Raw genomic sequence first — 27,296 nt, forward strand, 5'->3', positions numbered from 1 at the left:
TGAAGTGTAGTAGGGCCATTACCACACTGGTCAACCCAGGTAGTACCACTAAAACAGGCCAGGTGCACTTTGGAATTTCATGAGTCTATAAGAATTAGAGTCCTAGGTTTAAAGAAGAACTAAAAATCTCCAGTTTTCATATAGTTTTGGACTACTGGGGACATAGGAAGTATCTGACATATTCTATTTGCCATCAAAGAAAGAGATTGTATTAAAGATTTATAATGTGGTCATTCATTTTTCATTAACAGAGTTTATTTATTTATTTATTTTTGAGTAGGTTCAGATTCACATAAAGATTGAGTGGAAAGTACTCAAAATCTCAAAATATGTACCCATATAATCCCTCACTCCCACCCTCAGTATCCCCTATTATAAGCTAAGATTGATACATCATTATTAATTAAAGTCCATAGTTTACATTAGGATTCACTCTTTGTGGACATTCTTAAGAACACTAAGCTTTTGCTATAAGTTAACAAAATATTCAGTAGGAGTCTATTCTATAAATAAGAATATTTATGAAATTATTTTGCTAAACTCTTCAGCATTCTAAAGAAAAATTAAAAATTGTTTTAATAAAGAAAGTGGGGAAATTTTTATTATGGATATAGATATATACTCTTATGATGAGAAAAAATTTTAGTGGGAAATTGGGTTAATGAATGAGCCTAATTAATATAAAGCACAGGGTCGTGCTTGGCACAAAATAAAAACTCAATAAATGTAGGCAATTGTCATCACTATAATCAATACTTCTCATAGTTGTAGAACTTATTTAATGAGGGGGACCAAGCAATATACAATATCCTTGAGAAGCTGAGGAAAAGATTGTGTAATCTACTTTACAAAGTACTGGAACAGAGGTTCTAAAAAAAAAAAAAGCCAGTAAAAATCAGGTTAAATTCATATAGATGTTAAAATCATACTTACATATTGGTGGCAGAAAATGCAACAACAGGAAGGAGTCAAGAAATCATATGAAAATAAAGATTGTAGGTACCTATGATCCAGTAGCAATGACCTTCAAGATTACACTTGCTCACTGAAGCTAAAACAATGATGTCATCATTCATATTCATGATTCTGTTGATAATGTAGCTTGCCATTTGGAAACATTTATAGCTACCTCTCATGCAGTGGAATTTAGTAAGTAAGGGTGAAATAGAGCAATAAAGTATCTCAGAACTATAGTTAAGATTGACTTCTATTCTTTTTATTGGGGCCATTTCATTTTAATGACATCAGAATGTAATTGCTAAATCAGATTAAGCACCTCCCACCCTGGTAGTGCTAAAACCCTTAGACCAGAACATTGGGCATTTCTCACTGTGATGGTTCTGTGTGCCTAACAGTGTTCAACCAATTATCTTCTACATAATACACATACAATATTTGACCCAGACATGTACACAGACACAGATTGCCATTTAAATCTTGTGGCTTAAATTATAAAATTAATTGATTTGGTTTAGTTTCAAAGATGCCTGAATAATATGGATTAAATATAAGTTTAAAATTATCTTGATTCTTATAAGTCTGTCCTTACTAAATCCTAAGTAAGGTATTAAATCTTTCTACCAGTTTGGGAGTACAACATAGCAATTTCACCTAGGGCTTTTGGTAATATGCAGATTGGGATTCCAGAAGTCTCAGTTGAGACCTAAGACTATATTTCTAATAAACTCCAGGTGCTGCTGATGCTCCTCTAGGTCAAAGGATGCATTGTAAGTTGCAATGGTGAATGTAGTAGCATACAAGCTCTGGAGTCAGTCACACCTTGGAAGTTACTTAGGCAATCTGAGTTTCAGACTTCTTACTTAAAAAAAGGGAACAATAGAAGTATCTATTTCTACTCTTTGTTGTGAAGATTAAATGAGATGATAAACGCAGAATGGTAGTTCAAAGCCAGGAACATAGAAAATGGACCACATAGCTAGCTCTTGTTGTAACTTGTTATTTCCACTACCTCTTTGTCAGTGAAAGGATATGCATTTCTCAAATCTTTTCATTAATTCATTGATTCACTTGGCAATACATTAATTCTTACTGACTCTTACTAAAAGTGAGGACATAACTAAGAGGTTAAGTCTACTAGGGAACATAAAACAAGGATGGAAGGGAATAGCACATGAGGCCCATACTGAATTAGATTTGAAAGTCAAATGCAGAGTGAGCTCAGGGTTAAAGCCAAAAAATTGATGGTCACTCATAATGGCCTTTATTTCTCTAAATCTGTTCAGTAGCCATGCCCTATCAGTTTCATCTCCCAATCTGCTCTCAGATCCAACCAAGGAGTCTCTGGGTTTAAACTAACATCACCTCCTAACTCCTCTCTTGCATACTACCTCGACCTCTTCTCATCCATTTTTATACTCTAGTCAGAGTGACCTTTTAAAAATACATCTCCCCCATTTAGCACTCTGCAGCCTATAGAATCACGTCCAAAGTCCTGAATAAGGTTTCAGGTTCATTGGCTAACTTCCCCCTCCATGTCACCTTTATCTCCTACTGTTTCTTGTCCATGGTCCGGCCTCCCTGGACAATAGGCAGGACTGAAGTTCCATCTTGCTATTAGCCTCCCACATGCTATCCTCTCTGCCTGAAATGGCTTCTCCCAGATTTTCGCCTAGCTACCTCCTTTGAAATAAATGTAAGATCTCAGGTTAGCAGTCATTTCCCCAGAAGCCTCTTCTGGCCCCCTGAGTGTGCTCCCATGGCCCCTTCCACCTACCTTGTCATAGCTCTTACCACACCAGACCCTTCCCTCAAACAGATCCTCCAAGTTTATGATCTCTTTTGCACCATTCACTTCTTGCTCACACTCACTGCAGTTGTGTTTTGCCCCCCTCATAGACTATAAACTCCAGGCTACCTGGAACTGGGCCATTTTCTTACTCATCAAGACTGCTCAATTGCAACACTCAGGAAATAAAATGTTGAAAATGAAACTATTTATAATATAATACAATATTCTTAGGACTAGATGGAATAAAAGTTGTGCAAGACTCTTAGAGTGAAAACTTTCAATCTTTATTGAATGACTTAAAGAAAACAAAAAAGGGAGATATCAGATTTTAAGAACAAAAAGACAGTATCATACATATGTCAATTCTCCCTAAACTCATCTATGGATTTGATGCAATTCTAATCAAAATACCAACATAGTGAGTCAAAAAATTAGATAAGATTTTATAATAAAAGAAAAAGATCCAAATAGTTATGAAGTTATGAAGTTATGAAGAAGTTATGAAGAAGGTATGAAGAATAATGTAGGGAAATAAGATTTATCCTATTAGATATCAAGAGTTAATAACTAAAAGGCAGTAATAATAAAAATAGTGTGGTATTGTCACCAGGGTAGAGAAATTGATCATGAAGTCTGACAACAGTAAGCATTAGTGAGGATGTGGTGCAGTGGAAATGCTTACACATGCTGGTGGGGACACCACTTTGGAAAACAATTCAGTATTGCAAATTCCACTCCAAGTTCATTACTTAAAGGATCTTTTACATGGGCCCCAGGGGTCTTGTACAAGAATATTCAAAATGGAAGCAACTCTGTCCATAGGACAGAGAATAGGTACAGTGTGGAATATTCACATATTTGTATATTATCAATCAAAAGTGAATGAACTATAGCTGAAAACCATAACATTGATGGATTTTAGAAAAACTGTGAGTGGGAAAAAAGCAAATGGCTTGACAACAAAGAGTATGATAATATTTTTATAAAGCTCAAAAGAACATGGAAAAACTATAAATAAAATTCAGGATAAGATTTACCCCTAGGGATGGGAGAAAATGGAGAATAAGGAAGAATATACAGGTAAGTTTGAGAGTTTGGATAATGTAGTTTATAGTTCGGTGAAGAATTCCATGGGCTTCCATATTTAAGAAATTCTTCAAGACCCTGGAAGGGTGAAATAAAACCCATGTGGCATAGTTCCTTAACTTTATTTCTTCTTAAACTATTCAAGAAAAGTGAATAAGTTGCCAAGATCAAGCTTTTTCCATCTCTAAATCTACCCCCTTTTCCAAAGCACCACCACCCACCAAATGAATGTGGATGCGAACCAGACTTGACATGACAGCCCCTTACAAGGGAAGTGTAGCTATGGAAGAAACCTCCTCAGTGGAGATGCTTTTACATTTATAGCTAAAATGGCCACATTTCCACCTCCACATTCTCTGCATCACTGGTGGTAAAAAGAGCCAACTGAAGTTCTCAAATTAAATAAAACTTCTCCATAATTATAATTGCCTGCTCTAGCTGAGCAAAGGCCAATTTTCCATGAATGTCCCTTAGGAGCATAAAACTTATCTCCTTTGAGCTTTATATATATCTTTCCATAAAAATTTTATATCCAAACACAGAGCATTATAAGATACTTCTTAGTAAATCACTTAGGTCATCAGGTTAGGAATCCACTGTTACTGCTTTTGGAATATCAGGAAGCCTAACAGAAGAGGCCAATGAGTTAGGCCCTCTATGGTTGACTTGATTTTCCAACATGTTTTCCTTTTATAGCCATAGGTTTATTCCAGGTTCTGAATCCCATTTGCTACTGCAAGCTCTTACCTTGAAATCTCTGAAAATATTTTATAATTCCTTCCTGTGGTAGATTATTTGCAAATATGACCACAATAATTCTTCCCATCCCTGTATGCATACACCTTTGTAATGTGATTTCATCATACCTCCCCATCAAGAGCTGAAGCCTCTTTCCCCACGCCTTGAATCTTGGCTGCTCTTGTGATAATCCCACCAATACAACATGGTGAAAGTGATAATGTGTGACTTCTGGGACCAGGCCTTAAGAAGTCTTTCATTTCTGTTCCTATCATCTTAGATTGCTGCCCCAAGACCACCATGGGAAAAAGCCAGGGCTAGCCTACTGGGAGATGAGAGGTTTCATGGAACAGAGCTGAGTCCCCAGACCAACTAGCCAAGAGTCAGAATCAGCCACCAGACATTTGAGTGAGCCTATCTTAGACCACCTGATCTCAGTCAATCCCCAGATGACTGTGGTCACGTAAGTGACCCCAGATGACTGTGGTCACGTAAGTGACCCCAGATGAGAACCACAGAACTGCCCAGGTGAGTTGAACCTAAACTATTGAGCCACAAAATTATGAATAAAATGGTTGTTGTCTTAAGCCACTAAGTTTTGGGAGTGGTTTGTTACAAAGCAATAGATAACTGATACCCTTCCCTTATTTTTTTTAATCTTTTATCCCAATGGGGTGTGGTGGTGGTGGTGGTGGTGGTGGTGGTGTGTGTGTGTGTGTGTGTGTGTGTGTGTGTGTGTGTGTGTGTGTGTGTGTGTGTGTGTGTGTGTGTGTGTGTGTATAAAGGCTTAGCCACATTTACTATAGCTCTTCCATCAGATTTTGGACACATTGAAAAAAATGTTGATTCTCTGCTTGAGGATACTGAAGAATGAAGGTAAACTGGATAATTCCAAGACTTTGAATAATTCATTTAAAAGGAATCCCATAGCTAGAATCTTTTAGTATAGATTGTTTAATAATGAGACTTCTCAGGTAAATTATTTTCTCAGAAAGAGTATGTTTCAATTATTCTTATACATTTTTTTCTTTCATTAGCAGACTTTTTTTTTCACCTTAACAGTCTAACATATTTTTTTCCTTTTACATGACATTCAACATTTCTTAATTTGGAGTTAGGTTTTATTTGTTTCCTTTTTGATTCTTTCAGAACTTATTTTTCTCTGTCCTGTTCTGTCATTCTCATCCCTGACATCTTCTAAGGGTGTGATAGTAGAACTATGCATTAAATTGGTGACTCTTGCAAAGATCCATATGGCTCTGACAACTCCTTTACCTCCAAGCTACCTCTCTGATGTTCTCCACAGTTTGCTCCTTTTTACCTTTTGTTTCTTTTCATTAAAAACTTCACTCCCCTCTCTGCTGCCAGAAATACAGTCCATGCATGCTGTGATATGGAGATGAGAAACCACACTGCTAAGCAGCTTGGGCTATACTTGACAGATTAGAGATTATTTTTTCTTATTTGGCTGTGTCAGGGCAGCAGTGTATTTATTTTTCTCTTTGACACCAGTGACAGCTATTACTGTGCCAGCTCCGAATCCAGAGAATAAATGAATGCACAGAGGAGGCATGGGGCCTTCCAGTCTGACTCAACACAGCCTCCCCGAACTCTGCTGTTTTGCAGTCTACTGAAAATGGAGTCTCAAAGAGCAGCAGCCTAGACACTGTCTCATGGGATAATGAGAAAAACATGGTTGGGAGGGAGAGGGAGGGAGAGAGGAAAAGGAAGAAAGAGGGTGGAGATAAATGAGAGAAGAGAAGAAAAATATAGGGTTTTGTGGTTGATAAGAATTAACCAGGAGGATACTGGCAAATACACTCTTGGCGCCTTTGCCTCACTGCTACTGCCTGCCAAACTGACTTGTTCTTATTAAAACACACAAAAAGAAACAATAAAAGAATCAGTGTTTCCCAGAAATGGAAAGAAGCAGTATTATCAAGCAGAGTTTTGTAAATCTATTAAATAACTCCTTTTATTTGTTTTTTCTTTTATTTTCTTTTTAACATAATTGATACATGCAAGAGAATATATACAAAATATATGCAAGTTATATAAAACACCTGAAAACACACTGCAATCCATGAGCCAGAATATTACCAATAGCTTCTTTCTTCTATGTGTTTCTTTCCATCCCATTCTTTTCCCTCTCCCCCAGAAATTACCATTTCTCTGAATTTTTGTTTTGAATTCCCTCCTTATTACACAGATGCATATATGCCTTCTTACCTACATGTATGCATGCTTAATACTGTTTAATCTTCATCATCTAGGGACATTAGAAAAATGTTGTCATACTGCATGTAGTCTTAGGGGACTTGATTTATTGATCTTACATTAAGTTTCTGAAATTCATCCACACTATCAACAGCAACTTTATTTCATTGTTTTTTACTGCTGGGTAATATCATGTTATATAGATTTATTTGCCCATTCTCCTTTTAGTGAAATATGAGTTATTTCCAAGTTTTTGCTGTTGTGAACAATGCTTCTACAAATATTTTTATATGTCTCCTAGTGCACATGTGCAAGTGGGTTCCTAAGGAAAATACTAAGAAAGAGTATTAGAGTTATAGGCATGCCAACATGAACAAAGTATAAAGAATATATTTATAAATTTAAAAATTATATACTCCTAGATATGTACATCAGAGTAAATTTATAAAAGTTAAAAAGTAATAACAGGTAATCCTGAAGAAGAGCATCCTTTTTGCCTTATCCTATAAGATACAAAGACTTATAATGAAGCTATAGCAATTAAGACAGTGAGATATTAGTGCAGAGATGGATTATAGACCAAACAAACAGAATTAAGGGTCTAGAAACAGAAACCACAACACATAGTACAAGAGGCATAGTAGATCCTGGGGAATGGCAGGAATAAACAATAAGTGATGTTAGAATAATTGGTCATCTATCTGAAGAAGAAAAATTGGTTGTCTATTTTGCATCATGTACAAAAAAATCAGTTCCAGAAAATGAAACTACTGTAAAAGGCAAAACTCTAAAACACTTGAGAAGAAAATATATTTCTGACTCTGGGGTGAGAAAGGCTTTGTTAAGCAAAACACAAAAATGCTAACCATAAAAGAAAAAATTTATATATTTGACTACATTAAATTTCAGAACTTCTGTTCAATAAAAGACATCATGAACAAACTAAAATCATAAGACACAAACTAGGAGAAAATATTTGCAACATACATAGGAATATGGATTAATATATAAAGAAACATGGCAACTCAATGAAATATGAAACATATAAACAAATGTGGCAAATTAATGAAAATATGACAAAACAATTTAGCAGGAAAATGGAGAAAAAGTTTGAGTAGGTATCATATGAAAATACAATCAACTTCATTAAGAATCAGGGAAATACAAATAAAGACCACAATATAATAATTTCATTTCACACCTATTAGATTGCCAAAAAAATTAAGAGGAAAAATTGGTACAACTGCTTTGGAAAATGATCTGGCATTATTCTGTAAAAAAGAATGTTCACTTATAGACCCTACCACCTGGCATTTCTTTTCCTTGTCTTTTTTTTAAAGATTTTATTTATTTATTTGACAGAGAGACAGCGAGAGAGAGAACACAAGCAGGAGGAGTGGGAGAGGGAGAAGCAGGCTTCCCACGGAGCAGGGAGCCTGATGTGGGGCCTCAATCCCAGGACCCTGGGATCATGACCTGAGCTGAAGGCAGACGCTTAACAACTGAGCCACCCAGGCACCTCTCACCTGGCATTTCCACTCTTAGGTATACATATGGGACGACCACCAAGTCTGGGAACACAGATAAACACCTAATAACTAGTTTATTGTTATTATATTATAGCACATGATAAAATAATGGCATGCATATTTCCAGACTTTATGATCACCCTGAATACAGCCTAGAGACTTCTTCAGTTCTAATTAAATATGATAATATGTAAAATCCTTCCCATCCCAACTATCTCTGCTCAGGCTCTTGAAAACATACTAGTTCTTTGTGTTTGTGGGTTGCAATTCTCTAGAAAAGTCTGACTAAACAGTGAAATCTATGCAGACTTTCTCCAATGAAAATACATGGAGAATCTAAGGAGATTCACTGCCTCCCCAAAGTCTTTCTATACTATCTCAGGATCCATGTTTTCTGGGTTAAGAACTCTCTTCTGGGTCATTCTCTTTCCAGGGCTAGAATTTAAGGAATTGAGGTATGGCTTGGCCTCCATCTAGGAACTATACCTGTTCAGGTTTTGATTCCAGACTAGCAAATGTGTTCCTTCTTCCAGGTTTAGGAGTCAGCATTTTGAGAATACTGACACTCACCATACCTTATCCTAGTTAAGGACAGAGCAGCAGCAATTCCAGAACCAGAGCCAAGGGTACTTAGGCCTAAAGGTCCCCAGGTCAGCAGGCATTATGATACCAGAAGGCAGGGCAAGAGCTTCCATGAGGCCCTTCACTCATATGCCTGATGGACAGATGGGCAGAGTGTCAAGCTCAGCTTCTGTGGTGTGCATATAAGGAGCCCAACAGGAAAATCAATACTCCTGAGGAATGTTGATATGAATAATATAAACAACCTCACATTTATGAATCCAGGTTATTCAGAGCAGATTACCCAGAATCCAGCAATTCTAACCAAGTAAAATGAATTCATATCATACCTCTAACTACCTCCATTAGGAAGAGACAGGTACCATTTCTACTTTGCAATTATATTTACAGTTCATTCTTAAATATTCAGATTTTTTATAATTGTCAGCCATCAGGATAAATGTAAGAATGTGAAATTATTGAGGCTATGATTTGTCTGACATATATAATTACTAACTGCAAAACACTATAGAAATGTATCATATTAGGAAAAGGAGCAGGATAAGGAGATTCTAAGATTGTGTGTTTTGAAGTAAGACTGGGTTTGCCATTTACTACCATTCACTTATTGTGCAATCTTGGGCAAATCTCAACCACAGCATCCTTCCATGTAAAGTAAGGATAATAATACCTATCTCACAGGGACACTGTGAGAATAAAATGAGACAATGTAAGAAGCATAGGTCAGTGTCTGGCACATGGGATGAGATTTAAAAAGTAAGTTATTCTTAAAATTAACACCCCATTCTTCATTATTTAGATCCATGTCCCTTTCTCCAAGTATTTTTGAAATTATGGAATTTGTTTTAATTCCTCACTTACAGAAAAACTGAAAGAATATAATTTTCATTACTCTTAAAGAAATATCTCATGGAAACTAATGAGTTCTAAGGACAAAATGTATATGTTGACAGTGAGCATTAGATAAGTTGTCCTTTTGATGATACATACATCTGTGTCATACACAAGTGTAGAGACATAGTGCCAAAGATAAAGGAATAGCTTCCAAAGATGGAGGAGATGAATAAAGAAATATTTCAAATATATGGGTTTTATTTAAAAACAGAGATGTAGTTAATATTTTTCTTAAATGGTAAGATGGGGAGAGGACTATAAAAGGTGGCTGAATTTTTTAAGAACATTAAAAAAGTTAAAATTAAAATTTTTCTAAAGTTTCTCTGATTTTATTGTCAGAAGTGATATTGTTAAACTTTGTCATGAAATATAAAAGATGGTTTGCATCTGATTTCTGAAATGACATGAGGTTAATAAAACAAGGCAGAATTCTTTTCATTCAAGTGGACCCAATGATCTCAATTCCTATAAAGCATCTGAGTCCAGATCTAAAGCCAACCTGTAGTTTGATTTGATCCAGTCCTTACCTATAAGAGACCACATCCCATTAGCTCAGTTTTCATTCATGTCCCATAATCACTCTTCATAGCCTTCACATTCTCATAAATCCCTGATGCCAGGCTTCATTGCTGTCTGTCAGCTGATTCGGCAGCATTTCAGTTTCCACACTCTCTTATACAGCTCTAAGAAACCTGCTCTCCTGCTTTGAATCTGACGTAATGTTCCCCACACCCACCAGGACTAACGCACTTGATGGCATGGAAAATCCAACTACCTCATCCCCTTCAACTAAATGACTACCCAGAATTTACTTCCTCTATGAAATTATTCTCAGTCCAATCTAGGACTGTCCTGAATCTCTTCTTCTGCTCATTTCATGCAAGTATGAATATATCCGCATAAACCCAAGCATTCCTTTTTCCTCACAAAAAAGTGAATTCCTTTTGAATGGGATTCCCAAATAAAAATCTTTCATATCTGTGAGAACTCCTATGGGGCTAATGAAGAAACTGTGGTATGCTAGTGAATATTGACTGATTTATTCAATTTTATTTTTTAGTTTAATGTTTTACATTCTATTTTTTAGTAATGATAATAAACAGAAGTAAAGCACATTTTTGGCATTGAGAATTTGACTCTGGAGACAAACTACTTATTTTCTAATGCCAGCTCTATTACTTACACTGTGTTCTCTCTAAACTTCAGCTGTCTCAACTGTTAAATGAGGGTAATAATAGTATCTACTTAATAGGATTATCTTGAGGATTGAATTAGATAATCCATGCACTTTTAAAAAGGGTATATTTCATATAAAGCACTCAATGAATGTTTGTTGTGTTGTTCTTATTACTATTAATTTATCAGGAGAGCATAACCACTCATTTTCTAAGGTTTGAGTGTATGTTTGAATGACTCGTACAATGAGAGTCACTAACTTGCGTAAGTGTCAGTTTGGCTTGAATGCAAGTTTGTGCCTTTCCTTCAGAAGTTCTGAAATTGTATCTGGAGATCAACAGCATAAAAATAAATTCTTGTTTCTCAGCACACAGGACCTGCCAATACTCTATTTCTGCCCATAGGACAAGTGTGAAGTCACTCATCACCTCCAAGGGGTTGAATCCAATGGATACTCCAATTCCTGTCCCATTTGACCTCCTTGTGTTAGACACCATCTACCCTCCCTTTCCCTCTTCCTTTGACTTCCAGACACATGTCCTGCTTATTTTCTTCCTGAATCTTGGGCCCAATACTTCTTAGTCCTTTGTGGTTATCTCTTCCCTTTCTTCAGATAGTGCTGTTGCCCAGGAAAATCCCTTCTCACTCCATACACTTACCTTTGATTACCCCATTATCTCTCAGGATTTCAACATGTTGATGACTCCACATCCATCTTTACTGCCACTTTCTGAGGCCAGGTCCTTATTATTCCAACCTAGCTTATGGAAATTGCCTCTTAAATTGTCCCCTGGCTGCCATCTTTTCCCCACTTTAAAATTTCTCCTTCACACAACAACCAGAATGACCTTCCCGAAGTATAAATCCGACCTTGTCACCATCAAGCTAAAGCTCTTTAATGGTTTCCTTTACTTTACTGGATAAGACCTTAAAATCTTTAAACTACCTATCCCTTCTATACTTTAATGACCCACATTATGAAGGCACCCTACAAGTTTTTGTTGTTCAGATAATGCCAGTTCATACAAAGCACATGGTTCTAAAAGTTTTCCCAGGGCTATACTTTTTGTTCAAATCACTTTCCATCAAAAATTATTGATTGCAGCCTTAAAATCAGAAGAGGTTATCAACTCTAGTAAATGAACTTTACCAAATCTCCTGAACTGAATTTTTTTAGAAAAGTCAATTATACACACACACACACACACACACACACACACACACACTACATTGTTGCTCTTTTTCAAAAATAGATTATAGAATTCTCATGATGGTGAAAGCATATTGTATAAATATGTATACTTAAGTATACTTAAAATCAGTTAGACAAAGGAAACAGGGTAATAATGAAAACTGACTATTACATAATTTAACAGCATTGTCCACAAGTTTAGAATTTAGATCCATTATACATTTCAGATCCTCATATTATAGAACTGCTAACCATCAATATTTGCTAGAAACTGATGAACATTGTTGAGAGTCCACACATCTCAGAGCCGTCTGTCACTGTGTATGAACGGTGTAGAGGAATGTATAAGAAATTGCTAAAGAAAGAGGGAATGATGGTAAGACCTGCTAAGTCAGGAGTCAAAGTCTGAATTCTGTTCTGACCATGGCCCTACTTTATATATATTTCTTAAGACAACTGATTAGACTTTCAAGATGTTACTTTCTTCATCTTCAGAATAAGGTTCTTTAATTACACAAATCTGGAAGGCCCTTGCCAGCTTTGAAATTTGAATATTTAGTTATGGCATACCCACAGAATAGAACAGCTCTCCTCTAAACATGCCTTGAGAAGGATAAAATCCATGTTTGCCTTTTAGTCACAGTTTAAAGACCTCTTAGGTGTCCAGACTTAATGAGACTCCTTAATCTATATCCCTGCAAGCCTCCACCTTCAAGTGCTAAAATTTTTAGCTTCCTCACTGCCCTAACTATGCTGGACATTTTCATATAATGTAGTCTGACTCATTCTAGGCTTGAAGCAATAAAAATTTAACAGAGAATTCAACATAACCCACCCCCCTGCTTTCAGGTCCAAGTAATGATACCTCCTTAGTCTTCCAGTGACACACACTAAATACTTCATAAGGGAAGAGCTGGATAAGTGACTAGCATGTGTTTTTAGCTTCAGTTTCTTACATTAGGGTTATAACAGCTGTATGCAGTAAAATTCAAGGGTAGAGTTGGCAGTATCAGACAATTTAAGACATCCACACCATCATAGTCATAGCAGCTGAACATGTTTTCTGCAGTGGAGATTTAATGTATTGGATAGGATTATGAGTGAATTGGATTGGCTTCACCATTTTATATCATATTTTGCTTTGTGATGAGCTGCAAGCCAGAGTCTATATAGTTAGACTTGGGGGCTTAGCAACATAACCAATAAAATAGAGTGAGAAAAGAACAAAGCTGCATTCTATAGTATATCAAGAAGAAAAGCTATAGTTTAATGAAACTATAAGCTAGGAAAAGTCATCCTAGCATTAAACAGCTCTGCTGATATTTGGAGATGTCTGTCTCAGACTGTCCTCCTATAAACTTTCCCTAGAGAGCAAACCCTTGACATGTAGCTACTATTGTACTCCTGTCTAATACAGGTAGGGTCCTACAAAAAAAGTTGAGAAAAGAATGTAATGTGTTTACCTGCATTATTCAAGCAAAAAAAGGGGGGGCGAATGCATTGTGATTCACATAACTCAAGCCAAGTTATCCACATTCCCAAAGCAGAGGTCCAAAACTCACAGAGAAAATCCAGCAACCTAATTTCAGTTTGCTTTGATTTGAAGGCTTGTGTTTGTCAGAATACATATAAACCTTGAAATTGAGTCAGAAAAAAATATGTAAAGATGTAATATACAGAAAAAGGTGGACAATTCACCCAGTCAGTGTGAGTCCAGGAAAAGTGAGATTCCTCCCACAGATCACTGGCCCCACAGCCACCTGGAACTTGAGCTCTGAATGTCACTTACCCTATGACGATACAGGAGATGGCAGTTCCCAAGAAGGCATATGTTAAAATAGATCCTAAGTTTTGAAAAAAGTGTCTCTGGGGAGAAAAGAATATTTCATATAGTACATTCATATATTTGGTTACTGTAACAGGAAATAAAAATAAATGTATGCACTTTCACAGCCCCTCTCTTCCCTCACTGTGTAGGCAAATTTTGTTTTTGAGCCTTAGTTCCTGGCCTTATTGTACAGATAAGGCTGAACCTATTTATACTGCAAAGGACAGAGGTTTCTCAGAGAAATGCGGGAACAAATACATCAGAAAATGACAGGGTAAAGAGGAGAGAATGACTGCCAAAACCAGCTGGACCTGAGAGAGAAAGTAAGGAACTGGGGCAATGTCCTTGCAGGACTCTGGAATGATTAACAGAAGACAAAGCTTTTAAGAAATTTAGTTGTCAATGGAACCCATTTAGCATTTTAAAAATACTATTCTAAAAGATTTTAGTTGCCTTTTGACTCATTGGCTCTCTGACTTATATTTCTTCTGAGTGTGATGAAACAAAACTTTATCACCTACAACAATTTATTTTAGCGAATCACACAAAGCGATGCCGAGTATTAGGGCTAGGGATAAGGAAGGATGAACTGAGGAAATCCAGCCTTCTAAGTCTTCTCAAATGCTGGATTGGGAAAACTCCCTTCCAGTTCTCTAAGTGGGAGCTGAGTAGTTAGAACTGACAGCAAGAGGGAGCCTGGAGTACACAAGAAAATCAGGTCGGTTCTGAACAAGCAGCCTTGACTGCTGGAGCTGACAGTCCAAAGGGCTGAGAGCCTCAGGAGTCTCTGGGGTGGGGTGTGGGCAGCAGAAAAGCAGCTGTACTACCTCTGCATCTCAAAATTCAAACACACCAGAGCCTCAATCTGAGGCACAGGAGATGCTAGCACTTAAACTATTAAGGGAATTACTAATCTATGAAAAGTGCACATTCAGACGGTATCTAAATAATGTCAGGCAAGAGCACAGAAGCTACAAAACCGGACTTCTTTTCTGTGAACATCAACAGCTGAGTATTAGCAAGGTATCTTGAGTTTTCACTCTGATTGATAAACCCCGTGTCTATCCCAATTAACAGCTAACTCTTTGGTTACGGTTATCTAGAATAATATTATCCAATAGAAATATAATGTTAGCCACATATAGCATTTAAGATTTTTCTAGTATCCAATTAAAATAAGTTAAAAAAAAAGCAAAATGAATTTTGATAATATATGTCTTATTTAACCCAATATATCCAAAATATTATCATTTCTACATGAAATCAATATCAAACATAATGGAGATATTTTACATTCTTTTTAAATACTAAGTCTGTGAAATCCAATGCATATTTTACACTTAAAGCATGTTTTCATTCAGACTAGCCATATTTCAAGGGTTTAACGGCTGCATGTGGCTAATGGCCAATGCAGAGCAGAGCAGATTTAGAAGAATTCTAAGTGTGTCAGATTTGAATATGTATCACTTAATCTAAGATAATGATATCCTTATGAATTAAATAAGCTCATAAAATAACTGTTTTTCATTAGTGCTGGTACAATTCTCTGCTTAATGGTAAAAGAAGAAAATAATCACTGTGTTATTTACCTTCTTTAGGCTGTATCCTGCGTGAAATATAATTGGTGGCAGTAAAACATTGAAGAAGATTTCTGGATCAAATGTCATCTGCCAGAAAAGATAAAAGTGCAGTTAGGAAGATGTTCCTTTGGGTCGCTAAAAAATGTGCTTTAACAATACAGTTATAGTCACCTTGGCTAAGTTTGTATGAGGCATATTAACATGCTATTAAATCAGCACAGATAAGAATAAGAAAAAATGCAAACTTAGAAATTCATAAATGAATGTAACCATGAAATAATATTTTCAATGTAAAGCCTATACCCGATTTTATAGCTAATAACAACAACAATTCAATAAAACCCCTCTGGGCAAAGAAAACTTTGCATTTATTTTGGTTAGTTGTCTACTTTTCACATTTTAAATGTTTTCATTCTATTTTATTTTTTTCCAGTCCAAGAAATTTTCTGGCAGTGCTCAAACATTTCTGACAGGAGTTTATTTAAACTTTTCCCAAATAAAACATTTTTAAAAATTTGGTCTTAGTTTTCCCTACTTTATCCCATTCCAGAGTTTAAAGTATTTTCCAGACTCTGTGGAAAAATATATTGGAAAGCGCAAATGGATTTTTCTAGTATTTGTTTATTGGCTTTTACTTAAATGTTAAAATTGGCCAAAAAAAAATTACTTGGTGTGAAACACAATGAAATGAAATATGTAATCAAATATCCACTATTTGCTGGGAAGTCTGAAAAAGAAACTCTTTTAATCTTTAAAATCTCACTGAGACTCATCGTCTTTTCTCTACCCCACTCCCCAAACACACACAAAGTCATTCATTATTCACCACTAGGACTTATTAACCATTACAGTACTCATCAAAATCTTTCAGATACATGGTTTCACAACTATAGTATTTAATTTTCTCTCCCTTTTTTGCCTTAATTCTAACTCATCTCTGATGTTGGATCTCAGAAGCTGCTCCCCTCTGAAATCCACTTTGATTTCCCCAGTTACTTCTGTGCTCTTTTAGCACTTTGGAGCCTCCTTCTCCTTTTCTGTAACAGTCCCTCAACATTACTCATGTAATATTTGGGAAGGGGTGGGTGCGGGAAGTAGAAGTCACTTAACTCAGCCAGGTCCCTTCTCATAAACTTAGTCATCCATTGATGCTACAACCGCTTGTTATCAATGAGCATTCAGGTAGATCAACTATGGCCCATCCATAGCTCTCTGTGCCTGAGTTTCTTCATCTTTAGAATGAAGATAATAATGTGATACCTAATTTTAAGGTGGTTGTAAGAATTAAATCAATTAATATTCGTAAAGCCCTTGTACCACTGCCTAACATCTAGTAAGCATTTTAAGTATTTAGTACTAAAGAAAATAAAATATTTTTCAAGTTGTTAGGAACTCTTGAAGGTTATGGCTGTGTAAAATTTGGGCAAAGATACTACGTTTCCTTCTAAGTTTGTTCTTTCTTCTAAGATTATCTGTATACCATTACTGATCTATTTTTATGAGGTCTCTTTGAAAGTATATCAATTGCATATTTGAAAGTTTTTAGCAAAGAGATATATTTCTGAGTGTTGCAGGAATGAAGCAATGCAGCTGTGATCATCTGGAAGAAAAAAGTACAGTGGCACAAACATTTTGGACAGAAAATCCCTTGCCTCAGCAGTTTTTCTGCAAAAATCAGGTTAATCACTCAACCAGAACATTTCAATAATCAGAATGCCCCATTCCCTGCATTCAGGTTAACTAATGTGCTATTGAATTATATTTTCTGGAGCAGCCAGATGAAACTGGCAGGCTGAGAATGGCATGTAGCATACGAGGATTTATTTGTATATACAAAACAGATTTGTGTTCCTTTCAGACTTGCTATAAGCTTAGGAACTGCTAAATCAGAGTTCTGGGAGTAACTCCAAACCCAGACAATTTCTCAGAAATGGCAGGATCTGCTGCTGTACCAATCTCCAGATGGCGATTCCACATGGCATTTTCCTCAAATTTTGTGTTCAAATCATGGCCTTGGAGGTGAGACTGTTTTTAAGGCCCAAACAATTAAAATTTTTCAATATAGTTTGAGGGGGAAAATCTAAGACAAGTGAAAACAGAAAGCTAGAAATATTTCAGCTAAAGACCTTAGTCCACTAAGATAGAGAATTTAAAGACCAGCCCTGTCCAGTAGAACTTCTTGTGATGATGGAAATACACTGTAATTGTACTATCCAATATGGTAGCCACTAGCCACATAAGCTAGTAAAGCAACTGAATTGCAGGCTAGTACAACTGAGGGACTGAAGTTTTTATTTTCGCATCTCCTGAGTGGTAGCTGGCAAATGCAATTATCCCCATTTTTCAGAGACAGGAGAAGAAATGAATGGCATGCTCAGTGTTAATGTGACAGGCATATCACTGAGAATTGAGTGTATATTCATAGGCAGACTAAATGTGTAGTTTCTGAGGAAACAGCTGGCTAACATAACTACTTAGAACAAGATGTAGGAGTGTTTAAGAGGAGTTGGGACTCAGAAGTAGATTTTATTATTTTGGTAATTCCTGATTCCTTTGGAAAAGCAGAAGTGGTTAACACAATAATGTGTTCAATAATTTTCAATGCTTTTTTCATTAAAAATTTAATAAGTTTCTTCTTTGCTACAAAGTACTTAAAGATATATGATAGATCCAGTGAATTCACGGAGGCTATAGCTAAGAAAGGAATGATGTGCAAGCACAGTAAAAGGCATGGGGTTAGGCTGTAATTTAGAGTTCTGTAGGACAGAAACACCATTCCGGGCTTGCTAACCCTGCAGGGAAGCTTGATGTCCAGGCAGCATCTGAACTGGGTTTTGAAGGATGGATAGGGAGCTTATCCATGGGGCACCACCATACAGAACATAACCCTTTGTCTGCCCTGGGAGCAGTGGGCCAATTCACCAAGCCGCAGAGGAAACTGGTAGCTTCCTGGAGTTTCGGTTATACTCAATAGCAGATGATTTGAAACATTTTAAATATTAAAATAAATGCAGACATAGTAAAAAAATCTCAAAAAGTCCGTATGTGCTCTTACTATAAATAGGAGACTTCAAAGAAAACTTGGCTGGCTCAGGGTAGGCAGCTTTGGGACATACCTAGAGATAGCTCAAGAGTGTGCATTTGTTTTCCTTTGCCCTAAGTTATGCTTTTGATAGGAGGTACCAGGCACACTTGGGAAATAGAAATAGACAATGTAGAACTCCTGAGGGATAGAGGAGGAATTTAATGCAGAGGGATATTACCTAGATGATGAGCTCTCTCTGACCCTGTGGAGATGGATTTAAACTACACTCATTCAAACATGGAGAATGTAGAAATGGTTTATACAAATAGGATTAAACAATAAAGTGGCCAGTAGGAAGAGAAATTTGTATAACCTCTTAATAGGGTGATTTGGCAATAGGTATCCAAATGTTAAATGTCCTTACCATTTGATTCAGCAATATCTCATCTGAGAATTTATCCTACAGATATGCTTGGACATGTATGGAATGACATAAGGATAAGAGCATTCATTGCAGATGAAAGAATGAAAAAAAATTGGGGGGATAATTAAATCATGAATTGGTTAAATAAATTATGGTGTAATTCATACAACTGAATACTATACAACTTTTAGAAAGGCCAGGGAAACTGTCTATGCATTGAAATGGTTGCTCTCTATAATTTGTTGTCAAGTCAAAAGAGTAAAGTGTAAGATCGGCATGTCTGGTGCATATAACAAAGATTGCTATGGGCTCACCATACCCCATTTCGTTTTTGTCCTTGTCAGACACCTAGACTTCATTTCTTGTAGTCATATGACAGAGATCTAGCCAATTAAATATGGACAAAAGGAATATAAATTATTTCCAAGCCTGGTCCCTGAAAACCTCCTAAGTCTTTCATGCTCTTTCTTTGTTAGCTCATATAGAACATCTGGCAGAGGTCTTAAATCCCTAGGGACTGGCAGAGCCAGTAGGTTAAAAGAAGCTGGGGTGATTAATGGCTACTGGAGAAGACTATAGTTCTCCCCTCACTGGCCCAAAGGCCATACTGCATTGGAACATGAGCAAGAAATAAACCATTATCATGTTAAATCATTGAGATTTGGGGATAGTTTGTTAAGGCATTTTGCCTATTCCAAGATTTGTGTAAAAAAAGGGGATGCAGAATATTTACATATATATGTAAATATATACATATTTATATACACACACACATACACGCATGCGTGTGCGCACACGCGCACACACACACACACACACACACACACACACACACACACACACTATTGGTTGCCTCCTGTGAGGCTAGGAAAGAGAAACTGGTAGCAGAAAAGAAAGGTAGGAGTTGGAGGAAGGATTTTCTGTATATTTAGTGAGCAGGTGATTACCTTTGTCCTGGCTTCATATCTATAAGTATAGAGATGACCGCAGCTTAGAACAGTACATCCCAGCATTCTCCCCATCATGACACAGAAAATGATTATATTGGGTCAATGGGGGTAAACTGTGGAAAAATTAGGGTCCTGGTAAGACTATGCAGGACTGAAAGGATTAGACTTGGGCCTCTGACCATCCTTAGCCCAAGGATGAGGGGATTGAAATGTCATGGCACACCTGTAACCCATCAGCACACCAGCTGAGGAGTGCTGTGCAGGATTTAACACTCCTGGCCCCGGTCCCACCTTCCACTCACTCACCCCAGGAAACAGAGAGTGACTACTCTGATTACTGAGTTGGAAAAAAGGAATTGAGTGTTTGCAGCTCAGTGCTGTCCTCTCTCCATGTTGGAATCAGCCTGCTTGCTGAGAGTAGATGTCCCTGGCTCCACCCAGCCCTAAGCTTTACAAGAGCAAAGCCCAGCAGGAAGGCCCATACATACACTCCAGCTGAGTCTGTAGCTAGGTATGTAAGTCTTTCTAGTTCTAAAGAAAGATGAGCAAGCCAACTCAAAAACCAATTCTCACTATTTCAACTAGTTTTTGATCTCCGTCTTTCTCACTTTTGTACCTATGTCTCAGTTATAAAATAAATGTAATTAATAGGGAAAAGATGATATTGAATCACCTCTTCAAGATTCTAACTTACTATTTTGTATCTTTTGAACACTGAGCTATGTGAATGTATTACCTACTCAAAAAATAAAGTCTTTTTTTTTTTTTTTAAGAAGATGTCTTGGGCAGATTAATTTGGAGGGGCCTCAAGACTGGCCTGAATGAAGTGAAACCCTTGTGAAGCTGCAATTACCAAAATGAGTCAAGGTAATGATCATGTGAATTCAGGTGGCCATGACAGAATGGAAAGAAAGAAACAAACCCAAGAGACATGCATTCATTCAACAAGTATTTACTTAGAATAAGCCAGGCATGTGACAAAGAGGATTAGCAGGGTTTGCAGGTAAAATAGAGCAGCAAAAATGAAAAACTCCAAAAGAAATCTATGTTTTTGCTGCCTGGATGAATTACTGAGAGAACGTGGTTGGGGAGGAGCTGATGTGGCAGAGATTAAGAGAGGTCAGAAAAGCTGAGGGCTAATTGACACCTTTGCTTATTGAGTCCAAGGTGTTTGGGAGACACTCAAAAAATCTGTGCTTGGAGGAAAGGTCAAGACCAAGGAGAAATGATCCAGAATCATCAGCATAGAGGAAATGATTTGACAAGTTTAGTTGAGATCTCTGAAAGAGTGAGCATCATAGAGAAGAGAGGAGGACCAAGGAAAGAATCGTGGAATTGGGAAGAAGAGCACTACCAGGGAGGGAGACAATGAAGAAATAACCAGAGAATGGGAGAGAATGAAGCTAGAGCCACAGAAAGAGAGGAAGAAGTGTAGTGTAAGAAGGAGGTACTACTCTCTAACTCAGGGCTGCCAGATTTAGCCACTTAAAATATAGGATGACCAGTTAAATTGGAACTTAAGATAAATAATTCTTTTTCAGAATAATTCCTTAGTACTACATCTGGGACATACATTTCTCAATTATTAATTATGTATCTGAAACTCAATAAGTAGAGAGAGAAACAAGAATGAAAAACCCCGCATTAAACCTGTGTTTAGCACCTGGCTGACTGAGGGAACAGCAGCGGAGCAGCTGACTCTACCTATCCAACTCTGATGTCCATGGCTGCAAAAAGGGGTTTGAGAGCTGAGAAGAAATCCTTTGGGTTTCATAATTAGGAAGTGGTTGCTGATCCTTTTCAATTGATTTTCAACCAGAAGTGGGTACAGAGAGTTAAGGGAAAAGTGAGTGATGAAAAAGTGAAGCAGTGGGTTCTCGGCCTCTCATTTGAGAGGTTTGGTGGGCTCCTTTGGGAACCCGATAAATGGCTGGTAGATGAGATGGAGAAATAGAGAGGAAACAAAGAGACAAAGACCACAAGAAAAGGAGGCAGGAGAGGAGACCAAAACATAGAATGGCAAGGGCTTAAGTTTAGGGAGGTAAGGAAGTGACATGAGCAACAAAAAGATAATTCATGTTTTCTTAAAAATGGGGAGAAATCCTACCCTTGACATTCAAATCTGTGGGACAGCCACATTACGAAATGGTTATTCACAGTAAAAAGCATTCTTCCATTCCTCCAGATGTTTCTTTCAGAGCTCTTGTATGTGGCAAGCATACAAGCTTCAACCTCATGTAGGCTGATATTTAAGAAGTGCTTAATACCACAGACACACAGGCTGTCAGAGGGAGAAGCTACCTTGGAGGTCACCTGATCTTGGGGTCTGCAAACTGATCTCTGCCGATGCCTGGGCTGCGTGAAGGGGGCAGGTTGGCAGGAAGTGAGAACAACTACTCTGGCGCCTGCCCTGCATCTGCCTTCCCGTTTCTGCCTGAGCAGTTTTGATTTTACACATTGTGAAGAAGTGTCAGATTTTCTTTAAATGAAGCGTTCCTCTACTAAAAAATGTTTCAAGCCCTGACCTAATATTGTCCCCCAGAAAGTTTAAGGAACATGTGGAGGGTCAGTGGGCCACTCAGAGGCAGCACTGAGCTTAAAAATCCTAAACCACAGCTGTTTCTCTTTTATATTTATGTCTTAATTTTGCTTCAAACATCTTAAATGATGTCTGAGTTAAAGTCATTCCCTCCACCTCTCCCTCAAAGTAAGCAATACTCTGAAGTTAGAAAGTGTTTTTTCTTTCCATGACTGTGTTCTGATGCTTCACATATATGTGTCCATAAGCAATAATTGATATTATTTTTAGTATAGAATATTATATATAATCAGTATTTTTTTAATTTTACAGAAAATATACATATAAATACTATATTGCATTTGGTGTATTTTAAAAGTTTACAGAAATTTAACCATAAATATCCTTTTGCATTCCCTTTCTTACATTCAACATTATTTTTAAAGGCTCATCTATATTAATACATGCGGATTTTGTCCATTCACTTAGACTGCTGTATAGTGTTCTATTGGTAAATGTATCATCATTGTTGTTTCCCTTTTCCAACAAGGGAATTAGGACAATTAGTTTATTTCTTATTTTTTGTTATTACTAAAAAAATGCAATGGATATCCTTGTACTTAAGTGCATACATGTGACAGATTCCCTACAAGAGGAAAATACCTAGAAGTGGGCTGGATGATAAGGTGTATGAATCTTCAACTTTAATATGTATTGGCAAATACTTTAAAGTGGTTACACCAATTTTGATTCCTACATGAGAGTATAAAAGTATTTCCCCACATTGTAGCCAACACTTTGGCCAACACAAATTTCTAATTTTTGCTAGTTGGATAAGTATGAGCTGCTATTACATTATTGTTTACTTTGTATTTCCCTTTATGAAATGAGCATATCCCTAATGAAATGAGCATATTTTCCTTGTTTATTGATCTTTTGTGATATCTCTTTAGTGAATTTTTGGATCCTATCTTTACCCACTATGACTTTTTCTTGCTAATTAGTTCGTCATAAAATCTTGCTACTATTATGTTTTGGTTATTTATATTTCAAATATATTCTTCTATTCTGTCATCTCCTTAAAGTTTTCACTTTTGTCTTTTAATGCTGTTACTGGTCTTTCTCATGCAGAAATTTTTTAAATTTTATTTATTTTTTTAAAGATTTTTATTTATTTGATAGAGAGAGCACAAGCAGAGGGAGAGAGAGGGAGAAGCAGGCTCCCTGCTGAGCAAGGAGTCCGATGTGGGACTCGATCCCAGGACCCTGGGATCATGACCCAGGCCGAAGGCAGCCACTTAACTGACTGAGCCACACAGGCATCCCAAAAACTTTTTTTACTTTAATGTAGTAAAATTTATTACATTTTTACCTGTGATTTCCACTTTTAGTAACTTCTTTAAAAAAAACCTGTCCCTGTCCTAATGTCATAAATATATTTTCTCCTAAAGTTTAATAATTGGCTGTTTATAATTGAGTCTTTAATCCATCTCAAGTTTACTCATTATATGATGTGAAATAGTAGTCAAATTCTTTTTTTCCAAATGGACAGCCAATTTTCCCAGAAATATGCATAGGTATTTGGTAGTTCATCCTTTTCCCACTGATTTCAGTTGGCTCTTCTGTCCAGTGCTTTTTCAAAGATCCATAAGACATTCATTCTAATAAATATTTGATATCTATTACTCAATAGCCTATTTAATGATTCAAATATAAGAACAGCTTTATATACACAGGTATTCACTGAAGCATTATTTACATTAGCGAAAATTTAGAAACAACTCAAAACTCAAGCACATTTATATCCATTACCCTGAATTTTTATTAAAAGCCTGAGGAAAGGGTAAGTTTAGGATAATAAATAAAGTAAGTTACAAAGTTTTAGAGACCATCTGATTTCAGCCATACAGAAAAAAATATATGTAAAAAGACTAGATAGAAATTTATTTAATTTATAGTGGTTGCATAATGTTGTAGGATTATTTGAATTCTTCCTTAAAGGAAAAATAAACCCACCTTTCCAGTCCTTCCCAAATGAACATCTTGTAAAGTTATCATTTAGAATTATGAACATTTGAAATAAAATGGAACCTTTATAAAGATTAGGGGATAATAAAAGGTGATAAATATTATGTGAGGGAAAATTAAGAATTGAGGACCCAGATTTGTTATGATTTTTCAGTAGGATAAAATATCTAAAAGGCCTGATACAGAATCAGGCAAGTGAGCAATAAGTGTTCCTTAAATAGTTAACCCACTTCATGTCCAATCTATTGAGTTATTTTCATTCTTTTCCAATATTACTGGAAAGCTGAGAATACCTCCCCCCCCAATTAGAATACCCGGTATTATGAATACTAATGGTTAAAAATTGTGGACCACTGAAATATAAGCATTTTTGCACTGCAGTTTGTAGAAGCAGAACTAAATTACAGAGAAATGGCAAAAGGAGAACTTTTAATAGGAGAGAAAATTTTAATAATCATAAGTTATCACTGAGAAATTATGAGAATATTATACTACAAAATTATGTTCACTTTTGAAGTAAGTAAAATTCCGGAAGTTAGAAATACACTTTGAACATCATACATGCAAAAGTCACAGATATAAACACTGGCATTTCACTGGAGGTAGGTAGTGTTTACAACTCCAGGCAAAATTAGGTGGAGAATCGAGAACAAAACATTTTTAAAATTAAATATTTAACTTGGCAGTAGGGAGTTTTGAAAAGAACATTGAACTCTGAGTCAGAAGACAGTCCTGAAACCAGTTCTGTCACAGATCAATCTTGATCAAGTCACATAAGCTTTCAGAACCTGTTTCCTAAGCTGAAGCATGGGGGTAATATCTGCTCACCCCATGGAATAACGATGAGATTGAAATGAACAGTGCAGGGGCACTTGGGTGGCTCAGTTGGTTAAGTGACCAACTCTGGTTTCAGCTCAGGTCATGATCTTGAGGTCATGGGATTGAGCCCTGTGTAGGGCTCTGCACTTAGTAGGGAGTGTGTTTGAGATTCTGTCTCTCCCTCTCCCTCTGCGCTCCCCCCTTTTGTGCACACACTCCTCTCAAATAAAATAATTAAAAAAAGAGAAATGGACAGTGCAATAAGAAAAGCCTTTGTAAATAATAAACTACCTTGGAAGAGGGAATGCACAGTCATTATAATTTAGGGAGGGCCGAAGTTCAGAGTCTGTCTTCCTCACTTATAGACTGCTACAGTTACCACTTGTTAATTAATCATAATAATAGTTAATAGTTAATAATTAATCATAATAATAGTTAATAATAAAAATAACAACTGACATTTCCATAAAGTTGTTGCAGTTTGAAAAGGTGCTTTCACATACAGTCTCTCATTTTTTCTTCACAACAACCCTCTGAAGTAAGTATTCTGAACACCCATTTTTACAGAGGTGAAACCAAGATTCAGAGAGTTAAGTGACTTACTTACCCAAAGTCACACACCTTGTAAGTAGTAAGACTTAGACTTAAACCCTGCCTTACCACTGCTTTATTGATAATAATGCTAACAAAGCTGAATAGGTAATATACTTTGAACACTTACTATGAGCAGGCACTACTCTTTTTTTTTTTAATTGAAGTATAGTTGATAAACAATGTGACATTCAGGTATACAACAAAGTGATTGGACAGCTCTATACATTATGCTATGCTCACCGCAATAGTAGCTACCTTCTGTCACCATACACCGCGACTACAGTTTCATTGACTATATTCCCTATGCTGTGCCTTTCATCCCCATGAATTATTCATTCTATACCTGGAAACCTGTACTTCCCACTCCCTTTCACCCATTTTGTCCATCCTCTTACCCACCTCCCCTCTGGCAACCAACAGTTTGTTCACTGTATTTATGGATCTTTTCTATTTGTTTGTTTGATCATTTTCTTTGTTTTTTAGATTCCACATAAAAGTGGGATGTAGTAACCCTCAGTTTGTTTCCTGAGATTAAGAATTGTTGGAGTGGTGGGGGGTGGGAGGGATGGGGTGGCTGGGTGATAGACGTTGGGGAGGGTATGTGCTATGGTGAGCGCTGTGAATTGTGCAAGACTGTTGAACCACAGATCTGTACCTCTGAAACAAATAATGCAATGTATGTTAAGAAAAAAAAAGAAGAAGGTAGCAGGAGGGGAAGAATGAAGGGGGGGAATCGGAGGGGGAGACGAACCATGAGAGACTATGGACTCTGAGAAACAAACTGAGGGTTCTAGAGGGGAGGGGGGTGGGGGAATGGGTTAGCCTGGTGATGGGTATTAAAGAGGTCACGTTTTGCATGGAGCACTGGGTGTTATACACAAACAATGAATCATGGAACACTACATCAAAAACTAACGATGTAATGTATGGTGATTAATATAACATAATAAAAAAAGTGGGATGTAGTATTTGTCTCTTTCTGTCTGACTTATTTCACTTAGCATAATACCCTCTAGGTCCATTCATGTTGTCATGAATGGCAAGATCTCACTCTTTTTAATGGCTGAGTAATATTCTATTCTCTCTCTATAGATACCACATCTTCAATCATTCTTCTATCAATGAACACTTAGGTTGCTTCCATATCTTGGCTATTATAAGTAATGCTGCAGTGAATATAGGGATGCACATATCTTTTTGAGTTAGCGTTTTTGTTTTCTTTGGGTGAATACCCAGTAATGGAATTAATTAATGGATTATATGGTATTTCTGTTTTTAACTTTTTGAGGAACCTTTATACTATTTTCCACAGTGGCTGCACCAATTTACATTCCCACCAACAATGCATGAGGGTTCCTTTTTCTCCG

General features: G+C 36.7%; 1 protein-coding gene across 6 annotated transcripts in view; it reads right to left on the reverse strand.

The window, feature by feature from the left end:
• Positions 1 to 27,296, reverse strand: part of SLC9A9 (solute carrier family 9 member A9) — a 707,437-nt gene that overhangs the window by 511,908 nt on the left and 168,233 nt on the right. For all 6 annotated transcript variants that reach the window (XR_003518124.1, XM_027584626.2, XM_027584627.2 and 3 more), the window contains 2 exons: positions 15,581 to 15,658; positions 13,953 to 14,029 (listed from right to left, as the gene is read on the reverse strand). Coding sequence is in view for 5 of the 6 variants with exons in the window: in XM_027584626.2 (XP_027440427.1) it covers positions 13,953 to 14,029; positions 15,581 to 15,658 (155 nt within the window). In the remaining variant the exon portion in view is untranslated. The remainder of the gene's footprint in view (positions 1 to 13,952; positions 14,030 to 15,580; positions 15,659 to 27,296) is intronic.

Source organism: Zalophus californianus, chromosome 1 (assembly GCF_009762305.2).
Source record: "Zalophus californianus isolate mZalCal1 chromosome 1, mZalCal1.pri.v2, whole genome shotgun sequence".
In the NCBI taxonomy this organism is placed as follows: Eukaryota; Metazoa; Chordata; class Mammalia; order Carnivora; family Otariidae; genus Zalophus; species Zalophus californianus.